Below are 12,457 nucleotides of genomic sequence, written 5' to 3' on the forward strand. Positions count from 1 at the left end.
CCACAATTCCCTTTTCTTTCTCTCTCCGCCCGCCGTTCAAGATGGTGAGTGGGCTGTTAGTCTGCTGTGTTGGCTCTGGGTCTGGGCTTTATCCGCCGCCATCCTCCTCGGGGCGCGGCCACGCCAGGGTCCCTCCACCACCCGGTGGGAGAGGAGTCCCGCGGGGCCTAGTGTAGAGTTATCGGGGCAGGATAGACCCCACGGCGGCCGGGCCGGGGTTGGGGAGGAGGATCCGGGAGCGCAGCGCCGCAATGCAGGGCTTGGAGCGGACGGGGCCGTAGGCGCTCCTGCGCGCGGGGGCCGCCTTAGGGGCCTTGGGCGAAGGGTGCTGAGTTCGCTCTGCTGTTTGGAGCCTGCTCTACTCCGGGCTCCTACGGGGCCGCGTCTGTCGCGGGGAGGGGCGCGGGGTGGCGGGGCCTTCGGTGCTCGTGCAGATGATGTGAGAGAATATTTGCTATCTGAATGGCGGTGCGGACGTCCCCAACCACCAAGATCGCTGATGCACGAGCGGGGTCGATCCTGAGCCCGGAGCCAGACTGCCTCTCCGTGCGGCCCGGTCGGGGCCCACCGACCCCCTCGTCTTCGGAGCCATCCCGTGGCCCGCCCTCCAGGGAGACGAGCAGAGGAGGCGGTGGCTTAGCTGGGCTTTCGTTCTGTTCAGCCGAAGGGAAAGAAGGCGAAGGGGAAGAAGGTGGCCCCCGCCCCCGCTGTCGTGAAGAAGCAGGAGGCCAAGAAGGTGGTAAACCCCCTGTTTGAGAAAAGGCCCAAGAATTTTGGCATTGGTGAGTGAGCAACGGGAAATGTTGAAAACAGATTTTTAGACGTTTTCCCCGGTGAGAAATAGTAGTTTACTGGACAGAAAAACACATCATGTTTACTGGGTTTTAGTGGGTTTGGACTTGGGGCTGCCTGGACTGGGACTCCCGGATTTTGCCACTTTCTAGCTATAAGCTGGGCTCAGTTCTCAAGGGGGAGGCGACGATGATGTGTCCTTCACGGCCTCCCTGTGAGCATCTGACATGTGTCAGCGTGGAGTCCAGACACTGGCCTTTTGGGGTTCCCCTTGGTCACCAGAAAACCTGCTCCTGGAGCAGAAGCAGTTTGATTACAGTGGGAACATGAAGCTTTGGTTGGTTGCTGAATGAGGAGGGGTGCCGCCAGTTTCCCCCCACCCCGTGATCCGGGTGTTTGTGTGCAGATGATGTAAGAATTTGCTGCCTGAAAGATGGTGATGACGTAGTAAACCACCAAGATCGCTGATGCACCTACACCCTCCTGAGTGGGCATAGATGTGGACTTGACAAAGAATTTGAGCCTCATTCACGGTGGTGCCTTTTAATTCTCAGGACAGGACATCCAGCCCAAAAGGGACCTCACTCGCTTTGTCAAATGGCCCCGCTACATCCGGCTGCAGCGGCAAAGGGCTATCCTCTATAAGCGGCTGAAAGTGCCTCCCGCGATTAACCAGTTCACTCAGGCCCTAGACCGCCAAACAGGTGAGGTTCCGGCATAAAACCCACACTGGGAAGGGATTTCTCAGGCTTGGGCATGGTTGCCACCTTTCCTTGGACGGTGCCAGATCTAAGGCCTTTGAAGGGTAGTGGGTGTTTTCAGTAGGTTGGCTTATTCAAATTTAGGATTCCTTGTGTAGTTTCTGAAACGACACAGTAAAGAGGTTCCATATGTGACCTGACATGTTTTGAACTGCGGTTGTATTCATTTAGGACAGTGACTTAGCGTTTGTTACACTAAGTGACCCAGAGTACAGCTTACGCTACAAGCCTGAACTGACGATCTTTTCTCAGCTACTCAGTTACTAAAGCTGGCCCACAAGTACAGACCAGAGACGAAACAAGAGAAGAAACAGAGGTTGCTGGCCCGAGCTGAGAAGAAAGCTGCCGGCAAAGGGGATGTCCCCACCAAGAGGCCACCCGTCCTTCGAGCAGGTGAGTGGCCCCCATGTTGAAGAGGGTGAATGGTGGGGCGGGCTGCTGGCAGTGATGCATGAATTTCTTCAGCTGAAATTGCTGTGAAGAGTGAAATCGAGCTTTTTAACCCTGAGTCCATAGCTGGGCCCACAGTAGAACTGCTCTTGTGGACAGCAGCTCCCACCCTTCTGATGCTAATGGGTTGTGTGTTCTAGGGGTTAATACTGTCACCACCTTGGTGGAGAACAAGAAGGCTCAGCTGGTGGTGATCGCACATGACGTGGACCCCATTGAGGTACGTCTGATTCATTCTTCAGCGTTGACGGCTCAACTTAGATTGGTTGGGCCTTTGTCAGTACTCAGAATATAGCTTAAAGCCGCAGTGAGCCTGCTCGGTTAAGAGATTGTGGTGGGCTGGCAGGGGCTGTCTGCTCTTCATCTGAGGACAGTACTGACAGGGGATCCAATTCGTGGCTCTTGCAATGATGTGAATTTTTCACTGAATTAACCTTGAAGTGCAAGTACATGAGCTTTTTAACCCTGAGCAATTGCTGCCACATTAGCTTTTAAGTTAGTGCTTTTGGTTGGAATACACTCAAGCTGACGATGCTGTCTTCCAGCTGGTTGTCTTCCTGCCTGCCCTGTGTCGGAAGATGGGGGTTCCCTACTGCATCATCAAGGGGAAGGCCAGGCTGGGGCGCCTGGTCCATAGGAAGACCTGCACCACTGTTGCCTTCACGCAGGTGAACTCGTAAGTGTGCAGTGTAGCCCCAGGCTCCCAAGGGTCCCTGGGGGCACCACCACCACCACCCCACATTCACTTAATTGTTCAGGATCTTTCCTCAAAGACTAAACTTTGAAAGAATACGTTTTTTGAGCCTTTGCCAGTGATGGTTATGAATTTCTTCACCTGAATAAACCATGTGGTCATGTTGTATCTGAGGTAAAAGGCTTGTATGTGGAGCTAGAAGTGGAGTCATTTCTGCTTTCTGGAAGCCTGAGAGGCCAGTGACCCACATTTCCCCCTCTGCCTTGTCAGGGAAGACAAAGGAGCCCTGGCCAAGCTGGTGGAAGCCATCAGGACCAATTACAATGACAGATACGACGAGGTAAGGAGCAGATTCATGCAAAAAGCTGCTCTGGGAAGTCCGCCTCTAGTCAGCTGGCTGGCTCTTGGCTCTTCCTGAGCAGTTGTATTTGTCGCCCAACTTGCAACAACTAAACGGAACTGCATGAAGCCATGCACTCTGAAAGCCTCAGGAAATGACGTGCCAGGCTGACTGCCTCTCCTTTCTTACTACAGATCCGCCGTCACTGGGGAGGCAATGTCCTGGGTCCAAAATCAGTGGCTCGCATTGCCAAGCTGGAAAAGGCAAAGGCGAAAGAACTGGCCACCAAACTGGGCTAGGTGTACCCCACCAAGTTTTCTGTACATAAAAGTAATAAAAATTCTTCAGCCAGTGTCAGGCATTTTGAGTCTTATTATCAATAAATAATGTTTGGGATGGTGGCAAGTGTATTTTCAAATCTAGGGCCCTTAGCCCTCATAGCGGGCAGCACTTGTGTCAGACTTAACTGTAAATTGCTTTGCAGTTATTCCAAAGGTGAACTAGTACTTGAATATGAATATTCTGAACCAAGCCGGGATCTTACGCTTGCCCAGTAACTGGCTCATCTGGGTAGAAGGGAAGGTATTACACGTAGCAGAGGTACTTATTTATTGATACCAGTGGTACATGATCAACATAAAACCAGATCTCTTGGGATAGCTTCCTAATTGTTCAGGAACAGGACTCCATCAGCTGATCACATCACACACCTGGAGTCCGACGTATGAATTTCTGAAACCACAGGTATGATGTAGCTGCACAGAGTCCATACCTTGGTTGGAAGAAAGTGGACACCGTCAGAGCAGGGAGTGGGGTGGGGGGAGCAGGGAGTGGCTGGGGACTGGGGCTCACCAGGTGAGGATGTACTGCAGGTGCTCGTTTCTCAGAGTGACTCTGGTTTGCCCTCCGATAGGTCCCCCGGGGACTGTGCTCTCTGTTGAGAGAGCGGGCTCAGTGTCCTTACCATCCCTTGTACCACCAGCTTCTTGGCACTTAACTACCAGCTGTTTTCTTGCCGTCAAGTAGCCCCCCGGCGTTACCCTCTTAGCACCTGCCAAGCGGGGTCAAGCATCTCCCACTCAGCACGCACACTAGAATACACGGACACAAGTACTGGGAAATGCCCAGGGTATTTGCAGAGGCTACTTGACCGGGGTGGGCTGGTCAGCACGTACTGAAGTCTGCGTCGATGAAAATGGGCTCCGCGCCCGTGAGCCTGGCCATGGCTGCCAGGTCCCGGTAGTGCCAGTGGTTCCTCTCGGGGTCGTTCTCCGGGACGAAGGGCTTCCTGCTTTCCGTCAGCCTCACCATCCCAACCAGGTCCACTTCTCCCTCAACCTACAAAGGAAGGTGCCAGACCGCCCTTCAGGGCCCTGGGTGGAGGCTGGACGGCTCCCCCAGCGGCAGAGCGCCTTACCTGGCCTTTCTGCCGGGTATCAGGACTGACTTTCTTCCTGGGCACAAAGCCTCTGTTTACCAGGATGGTGATTCTAGAGTAAGGAAAGCAGTCACAGATAGGGGAGGGGGTTTGAATAAAAGTGACCACTAGTGGTCACTCTGGTACCTCCAGAGACAACAGTGCGAGGAAAGGGTTTAAAAGCTGGTTGAGCTGGCTGTGGGAGTGCCCCCAACCCATGAGCACCATCGGAAAGTTCTTCCTCTTCAGGCCGTGTCTCCATTGGTGAGGGGAACCCCCCTTTTCGTTTTACTAGCCCCTTGAAGTTAACACTCTCCCAGGCCCCACCACCAATCTGCTTTCTTTGTGCTCCACCCACTGCAGCGTGCAAACAGTGACCAGCACCTCCTTGCTGCCTCTCCCGTGAGCCGACGACCAGGGCCCTGGGGTTTTGTGTATGTGTCAGCATTTGGGAAGCCGCTCCAGTTATCGATCTTGCGGTCACCCCCGACACCGCCATTCCTTATTCCTTTCCCTGGAATACTCTTCCCATCTCTTCACTTTTTGGCCAAAAAGCCCCTGGGAAGCCTTCCCTGACTTGACTCCCGCCATGCGGACCTGGGGGCACCTTCCTCTTGAGTCCCTCTTGCTGGCCCCTCCACGCAGCACCGTGATCGTTAACCCTGGCGGCCGTGAGACAGTCTCTCCAGAGAGGCCTGCTTGATCGACCTGCCTGCCTCCCCCTTCAGAGCTCAACATGCAGGAGCTGTGCGGCAACAAGTTAAAATAAGTGGCTTAATTTCAGAATTACAAATTTCAAACTCTTCGAGGAATGGGACTTATCTGGGTATCTTGGATTCCCCAGGGCTGGGGTGAGGAGGCAGGTGAGTGTGTCCCGCCGGAGTCTGCCAGGCCCAGCCGGGCCCCTGCGCCCCACTCACCCCAGGGCAGTGCAGTAGAAGGGAGTGATAACGTAGGCACCGCTCTCGGCCGACGAAGAGAGCCGGCCGGCCTCGCGGGCCTCCCGGGCAGGGTCCACCAAGGTCCGCGGCATCATGTAGAGCTCCTTGGAGTGGTCGAAGTGCCCCCTGACCTTCACCGGCCTGTACTCCAGGCTTTTCAGTTCCACTGGGCTACACGGGAGAAGCGGAGCTGAGGCCGAGCAAGGTTTGGCAGCAAGAAAAACCCGCTCGAGGGTCCACGAGCCATGAAGCCCGCTGCAGCCTGCGAAGCGACGTAGGTGCCACAGAGGCACAGTGGGGACTGTCCTGCCGGGAGGCATGCACCACCCTCTAAAGGAGAAAGCTGACCTCTCTGTTGCCCTGTGGGAATGTGGAGCTGTGCTGCCAAACAGCCCAAGTTTTGAAGAAAAGCTTCCAGACGTGGACTCTGAACTGAAGGAAATATGGGGGCCCAAACCGCCATCTGCAAGCCGAGTACGACCCACTTGTTTGCTGCCTTGAATGGAAAGCTTTGTGACCACAGCCGTCCCTGCAGAACAGTGCTTTCATTTTTTTAGTATTTGTCTGGGGGGGAGGGTAACTAGGTTTACTTATTTAATAGAGATACTGGGGACTGAACCCAGGACCTAATGCGTGCACTCTCTGCCACTGAGCTCTCCCCTTACTCTCCCCTCAGGACAGTGCTTTTAAATAAGGGGAGAGGGCAGCAGGGTCACTCTGGGCACGTTCTCAAAGGACCACTCTCATGTGAAGACGTGCCTGCCCTCACCCAGCAGCTAAAATTACTGCTGCAGAAGACCATCAGCCCTGTGAGGGATGCCTTAGTGGGCCTGGGTCTGGGCCAAAGTTGAAGCCCAGGTTCAAGGACTTTTCTATAAACGTCAGGCAGCTTCCCGAGGGCAGTAGGGGGTCAGCAGGAAGCCCAGCAGGACCACTGATTTTGAGGGCTCCCAGCAGGGTCAGGAAGGCCAGCAAAAGCCAGGCCCCACTGCTGACCTCGAGTGAGCCCAGCCCCAGGTGGGCGGCCACACACACTCACTCTGCGGGCAGCGGGATGGGCTCAGCCAAGACTCTTGATTCGAGCTCTGCGATCAGCTTTAGCTTCCATTTCCGGCGCTGGACCTACGGAAACAGCGTGAGCCCGGGTGAGCGGCAGCAGAGTCAAGGGCTCGGAGTCAAGAGCGCAAGAGGCCAGTCTTTACCTGCCATGTCCCCAGACCAAAGGCAGTCACAGGAATGAGAAGCAGAAACCACTGGAGGAAGGAGTCGTCTTCTGTTTTTGTGGCAGTTGCTTCGGCTGAAGAGCTGCCAGACCTGCTGGGCCTCCAGGCCAAGCCTAGGAGATTTCACCACACTGGCATGGGGTCAGAAGTCCCGGAACAAGGAACTGGAACAGTCAATTCCTCAAAACTGCCACTACTGCTCGAGAGAACGTTGTATAGGAGTGCACAGGCCACAAAGTGCAGCCAGGAGTCAACCAGCAGCACCTGTGCCCAGCCCAGCTCTTAACCCAGTGCCTGAGCAAGGCACCCACTCTGTGGATGTGCACTGACAGCATGAGATCTAGGGCTTAGTCCTGGCTCTGCCACCAACCGCGACCTTGGGTAATCCATGTAACCACGTCACGCCTTTTGTACAAGAAGGCGCTGAGACGTCTGCTAACGCGCTACGACGCACAGGTATGGCTCCGTGTTATGAAGAGACAGAACGGGATACACGCAGGATAGTGGTTTACAGAGCTCTCAGGACAGCTCTTCTTTTTCATGGCTCATAAGTTTAAAGTGGGACAAATGTACACAGAAAGTACCTTACAGTTTTCAGAGGGTGATTCACACCGAGAGGCTCATGGGTCTTGCGGACCTGGAGCAGGCTTACGAAATACCTTCACGTATGCACGGCACTCTACACACAAATGCCCTCTGCGGTATCTTACAAGCTACATGCAAACTGGGTGACTAGTTACGCCTTCCTTAAGGATCCCAGGCGGCTTCCGTCGGGTTGGCCCCGCATCAGCCCTAGGAGGCGTACGCAGGGCAGTTACTGCACGCATCCGGCCGAGCGCGTCGCCCGGCGGTGCGGGAGGAGCCAGCCCGCAACCGGGACCGGATTTAGAGGCTCAGGCCGCAGTTCCAGAGCTTATCGCAAGGCCCCGGCCCCTCCGGCCACTCCGGCAAGTGGAGGGCACGGGCCGGGCGGCTTTCCCCAGGTGCCCAAGGCACACCTGCACGAGTCCTCACCTGGGCGCGCGGCGATCCCAAGGACGCTCCTCCGGACGGCGCGGGCCGGGGCCTGCGGAGACGCGAGGGGCTGGCTGAGCTCGTCCGGTCGGGGCGTGCGCCCCCCGGCCCACCCGACCCCGCGCCCGGCCGCCCCGCCCCGGCCGGCTCACCCGCCCCAGCCCCGCCGCGCGCAGCACCAGCCACCGTGCCGCCGCCGCCATCGCCCCGCCCGCCGGCGCGCGCGCTTCCGGGGCCCGGAGGCATCTGCTTCCGGGGCGCGCCCCGCCCCGCCCCCAGCCCACGTGGTTCGAGCGGCGCTCGGCTTCCAGCAACCCGCGCGCCGAGCCATGAGCGAGCCGCCGCCCGACGTGCGCGCCTTCCTGCGCGAGCACCCGAGCCTGCGACTGGAGCCCGGCGCCCGCAAGGTGGGCGGGGGCGCGGGGCCCTCCGACCGCCGCCGGGCCCCCCGGCCGTCCCCGGACCCCCTGACCGCCCCGCCCTCCCGCCCGCAGGTGAGGTGCGCTCTGACGGGCCACGAGCTGCCCTGCCGCCTGCCCGAGCTCCAGGTCTACACCCGCGGCAAGAAGTACCGGCGGCTGGTCCGCGCCTCCCCCGCCTTCGACTACGCCGAGTTCGAGCCGCACGTAGTGCCCAGCACGAAGAACCCGTACGTGATCGGGCCGGGGCGGGGCGGGACCGGCACTGCCGGGAGGCCCAGGGTGGGACAGTTCCTAGTGCTGAGTCTGGGCGATGCTGGGTAGACTCCGAAGCCCGACTCCTCCCGTGAGTTAGGAGACCTGAGATCCAGGTGGGAGTCCTGGAGCTGTGAGTCACCTGGGATTCCAGGTGAGGCTGGCCCCCCGTGCATGTTTGCCTTTTTGTAGACGTGAGGTCTGTCACTTGGGCCTGCCTGCTTCATAGAAAGTCGGAGCGCTTGTGCTTTGTCACCTGAGATTCTGAACGCGGTCATTTTCATACCTTTAGTTTAAAGGAGAGCTTAGATTTAGCCGAGAGCGGACAGTTGACGATAGTGAAAACGAGGAGGGGGACGGCAGATGCTCCCAGTGTCCAGCCCTTGCCAGGCTGTCTTCCCCGTGCCTTCTCTCTTGCTGGGTGCCACCTGGTGAGGCCCGCAAGGCTTATTTTCCAGGTAGGTGTTGGGAGACCGTCGTCAGTCTACAGGAGCGGTCCTGCACCCCCTGCAGAGTGCAGTTGCTTAGGGGCTTCTAAGAATCCTGATGCCCAAGCCACATGGTAGACTTCCCCACCAGACGCCCGGGGGTGATTCCAAGATGCAGCCCCAGTGGAGAGCCACTGGTCTGGATGGTTGCTTGTGAACTGTCCCCTTAGGCACCAGCTGTTCTGCAAGCTCACCCTGCGGCACATCAACAAGTCTCCGGAGCACGTGCTGAGGCACACCCAGGGCCGGAGGTACCAGAGGGCTCTGCAGAAATGTAAGTAGCCCCCGGGGCCACAGCCTGACTGAGTCCCAGGTATCTGGGTGCCCTCCCCCACCATCAGTGCCCCTAGAGGGCAGAAGTGGCAGCTCCATCGCCTTTTGTGGTACTGGTGGATGCACTGGGCCCAGTCCCAGCACAGTGAAGAGGGTCAATGGTAGAGACGGTGCAAAGCTGGAAGCAGACTTGGAAGTAATGCAGGTAGTGTTCAGTGCTGTGCAGACAGCGGGGCCGAGGGTTGCCAGGTGGGCCTGTCTTCCACAGGAGGCCTGAGAAGGGCTGTCTGAGGGTTTCTCTTTAGACTGAAACTTGAGGGACATGCGGAGTAGGGGGAAGGGTGCTCCAGGTGGAGGAAAGGGTCTGTGTGGAGTCTGGGGTAGACGAACGCTTGGCTGCGGGAGGTTCCGGAGGACAGCCTTGCACCACCAGGCAAGGTGGGGTTAGAAAGGCAGGCAGGGACCAGACCACAGGGGGCCTTGGCCACCATGCAGCAGGGATGCACGGAAAGGGTTAAGGAGGGACTGGCCTGATCAGTGCGTCTCAGCATCACCTGCTGCTCTGAGAGGGGAGGGCAGGAAGGAGTAGAAGAGGGGACCCCGGTTGCTGTGCAGTCACCCCAGTGAAGACGACGACGGCTGGGGCTGCCAGGTGTCGGCAGGGAAGAGGGAAAGATGTGGGCCATTTTTAACAGTTTTGCAGATAAACCCAGCAGACCCGGGAGTGAGGGAGAGAAGGGAATTGTGATCCCTGAATTCTTGGCTTGAGAACTGGGTGGTGGTGACCTCGTGAATCTAGGAGAGTGGAGTCTGAACAATGGCTTGTGAGGAGAATTAAAAGTTCCTTTGAGCGTCTTAAGTTGGGAGTGTATCAGGGAGGGGGCTGTGGGACATGTGGACTGGCCCTCAGACGATGCAGGTCGCTGACACAGACATGGCATTTGCATCTGTGGAGCCAGGTGATGGGGCCGGGCCGGGCCCAAGCACAGAAGAGGAGGGCAGAAAAGTGACTGTGATTTGATGGGTGGCGTGGCGGGGACAGAGCCAGGCTGGAGCTGGGGAAGAAGGCCTGGATGTGGGGCGGGAGCGGGTGGCTTCAGAAGGGGAGGAAGAGCAGTCCCAAGGCTTTGAAGGCTTTATTTCCTGGGGCAGAAATGAGGGCAAGAGCGGGCGCAGCTGGGAGGGCGGGGGCAGGACCCGTGCTTCCTGGGCGCCTTGCTTTCCTCAGCTGTGCTCAGCTGCTCCGTGAGGACAGGAAGGAGCCGGGGCAGGGGTGGCCTGGGCCGGGTTCCCCAGAGGGAGAGTTGTTATAACGCTGGACTCTGGCACTGAGACGGGACGAGGAGGCGGTGAGGCTGTGCTGGCAGCAGTCTGGTGGAGTCAGCGCAGCGGCGAGGGCAGCTGGCCGCGTGTGGGTTCTGGTGGTGACGGGGGCTGCCGCGGAGCCGTGCAGTGGGTGGAAGAGGTGTGGCTGGGGGCAGGGCCCTGGAGGTGGGCAGGAGTGGGCAGTGGCATCAGAGGCCAGGGCCCAACAGAGCCTGTCCACCTCATGAGTGACAATGGCAGGAGCTGGCAGGATGGTGAGCCCTCCCCCAAGGGAGCCACCCCGGACCGGCCTGGTCTGTGCTGATGGAGGGTGAGCTCCAGCAGCCTGGCCTCCCTGAGCCCTCGATGCAGAAGAAGGCTCATCCCAGCCCCTCTGCACTGAGATGAGGGTCAGCAAGGGCCAAGCACCAAATTCCACTGAGCCCCACCAGCCGGGGAGGGGTCCCGGCCACTGTGCCTGCTCAGCGCCCTCCCAGCGGCTGCTGCCTGGAGCTTGACTGGAGCCCGAGGGACGGATGCTCTAGGCCCACTAGGCCTCCACCACCTTCTTGGCCCTGGCCCACAACCCCTCTCCTGGTAGGAGCCCAACCGATGGCACTCGCCTGCCACTGCCAAGTTTTGCCGAGTCAGGTGGGCCCTGGCAGAGCTTGGCCCTGTGCCTGGAGGACGGTGGGGAGATGTGGAGAGAGCCAGGAAGCATGTGGTCTATCCCCAGATGAGGAGTGTCAGAAGCAGGGTGTGGAATACGTGCCAGCCTGCCTCCTGCACAAGAGGAGGAGGAGGGAGGACCAGCTGGATGGGGACGGGCCATCTCGCCCTAGAGAAGCCTTCTGGGAACCCACGTCCAGCGATGATGGCGCAGCCCCAAGTGACAGTGATGACAGCATGACAGACCTGTACCCACGTAAGTTGGACCATGTCCGCTCCCCACTCCCACTGTGTGTCCTCTGGTCCTGGGCCCTGGCCGGCGGCTCTCCCCTCGGCCCCCTGCACAGGGTGAACTTAAAACAGCTTATCGCTCTGTTCTTCCCAGCTGAGCTGTTCACCAAAAAGGACCTGGCAGGGACTGAGCACAGGGAGAGCACCGATGACTTTCTGACAGATGATGAGGATGAGAAGCCAAGGCGCCTGAAGGAGAAGGGCCCTGGAGACAGAGCAGAGGGGGAAGTGGACTGGGAACTGGTCCTCAAACGCGGGAAGGTGGGTCCACCTCCAGGGCCGCCAGCGTGGCAGCCCCTTCCTCTCGCAATGGTTCAACTAATTTAGAGAAATGGAAAGAACCTTTTTAACAAATGGAATCTCAAGCTAACAACACAAGAGCTAAGTGCGGAGGCTGCTCTGCGGGGGTGGGGCTGCTCCCTGGCCTGCAGCTGCAGAAGCGGGCTCCATGGAGCAGGGGCGAGACCACTGGGCTGAGGCATGACTCAGTGCACCCCAGGAACCTAGAGGGAGGGCCCCGAAGGCCACCCTTTACCCTGAGGCTGGAATGAACACCTCATCCCCTTTGGCAGACAAGCAGCATTGGGCTGGGGGAGGCTGCGGTCTTTGTCGTGCCACCTGGGGATTCTAAGCACTGCCTTCACCTGCTGCGGGGTGTCCTGGAAGCCAGCTGCGGGTGGAAGGCTGATCCAGGCATTTCCCCTAAAGCTCTTCCTCTCTGCGGGGCAGGGGGTGTGGTGCTGGGCTGCCAGCGCCCCTACATCAGATCGGAACCCTCCACTGATCAGTTCTGTTTGTGCCACAGAAGCAGTCCGGCTCAGTGAAAAAGAAGTTCAAGAGTCGTCACCGCAAACCTAAGAGCATCAGCTCCTTCAAACAGTCAGGTTAATAAATGGCTGCTGGAGAAAACATATCCACGAGCCTTTGGAGAGTCCTCCAGGCGTCTCCCGTCTTCCTCAAGCCGCCTGCCACGCGTCCTCGGAAGTGCGGGGCTGTCCCCAGATCTGCTGCCCCCGAAAGCAGGGCTGGGGGTCTGTCCCACGGATGTCAGGGTCTCACCCCCACCCCCAGGAAGTGGCAGGGACCCCGAGGGAAGAGTTCTGTCTGCACGTGGTCTTCGGTGAA

At 58.4% G+C, this 12,457-nt stretch overlaps 3 protein-coding genes and 5 non-coding genes across 9 annotated transcripts; 7 read left to right on the plus strand and 1 right to left on the minus strand.

Moving 5' to 3' along the window:
- The first annotated feature begins 9 nt into the window (after positions 1–9).
- RPL7A (ribosomal protein L7a) lies at positions 10–3,389 on the plus strand. Its single transcript, XM_006217497.4, has 8 exons — positions 10–44; positions 662–782; positions 1,347–1,496; positions 1,806–1,946; positions 2,144–2,223; positions 2,549–2,679; positions 2,968–3,037; positions 3,232–3,389. The coding sequence occupies exons 1-8, from the start codon at positions 42–44 to the stop codon at positions 3,334–3,336; spliced, it is 801 nt and encodes a 266-aa protein (XP_006217559.1). The 5' UTR covers positions 10–41; the 3' UTR covers positions 3,337–3,389.
- LOC116279576 (small nucleolar RNA SNORD24) lies at positions 430–504 on the plus strand. Its single transcript, XR_004188906.1, has one exon. It is a non-coding gene; the product is annotated as a small nucleolar RNA SNORD24 (small nucleolar RNA).
- On the plus strand, positions 1,194–1,264 carry LOC116279577 (small nucleolar RNA SNORD24). Its single transcript, XR_004188907.1, has one exon. It is a non-coding gene; the product is annotated as a small nucleolar RNA SNORD24 (small nucleolar RNA).
- Positions 1,993–2,067, plus strand: LOC116279574 (small nucleolar RNA SNORD36). Its single transcript, XR_004188904.1, has one exon. It is a non-coding gene; the product is annotated as a small nucleolar RNA SNORD36 (small nucleolar RNA).
- On the plus strand, positions 2,406–2,477 carry LOC116279573 (small nucleolar RNA SNORD36). Its single transcript, XR_004188903.1, has one exon. It is a non-coding gene; the product is annotated as a small nucleolar RNA SNORD36 (small nucleolar RNA).
- On the plus strand, positions 2,811–2,875 carry LOC116279575 (small nucleolar RNA SNORD36). Its single transcript, XR_004188905.1, has one exon. It is a non-coding gene; the product is annotated as a small nucleolar RNA SNORD36 (small nucleolar RNA).
- Positions 3,390–3,629: 240 nt separating the features above from the next.
- Positions 3,630–7,875, minus strand: SURF1 (SURF1 cytochrome c oxidase assembly factor). Its single transcript, XM_072960467.1, has 9 exons — positions 7,785–7,875; positions 7,633–7,684; positions 6,598–6,731; positions 6,435–6,517; positions 5,375–5,566; positions 4,455–4,527; positions 4,213–4,375; positions 3,890–3,971; positions 3,630–3,809 (listed from the first exon to the last, which is right to left on the minus strand). Exons 1-9 carry the CDS (start codon positions 7,833–7,835, stop codon positions 3,740–3,742), a joined length of 900 nt encoding a protein of 299 aa, XP_072816568.1. The 5' UTR covers positions 7,836–7,875; the 3' UTR covers positions 3,630–3,739.
- Positions 7,876–7,908: 33 nt separating this feature from the next.
- Positions 7,909–12,266, plus strand: SURF2 (surfeit 2). Of its 2 annotated transcripts, none has more exons than XM_072960488.1 (6): positions 7,909–8,039; positions 8,127–8,281; positions 8,965–9,068; positions 11,109–11,297; positions 11,427–11,593; positions 12,138–12,266. In XM_072960488.1, the coding sequence occupies exons 1-6, from the start codon at positions 7,962–7,964 to the stop codon at positions 12,219–12,221; spliced, it is 777 nt and encodes a 258-aa protein (XP_072816589.1). In that variant the 5' UTR covers positions 7,909–7,961; the 3' UTR covers positions 12,222–12,266. The 2 variants fall into 2 exon arrangements, with proteins under 2 accessions (XP_072816589.1, XP_072816590.1); XM_072960489.1 differs by having other exon boundaries at positions 12,141–12,266.
- Positions 12,267–12,457: the final 191 nt, after the last annotated feature.

The sequence above is a fragment of the Vicugna pacos genome, chromosome 4 (genome assembly GCF_048564905.1).
Source record: "Vicugna pacos chromosome 4, VicPac4, whole genome shotgun sequence".
Taxonomy (NCBI): domain Eukaryota; kingdom Metazoa; phylum Chordata; class Mammalia; order Artiodactyla; family Camelidae; genus Vicugna; species Vicugna pacos.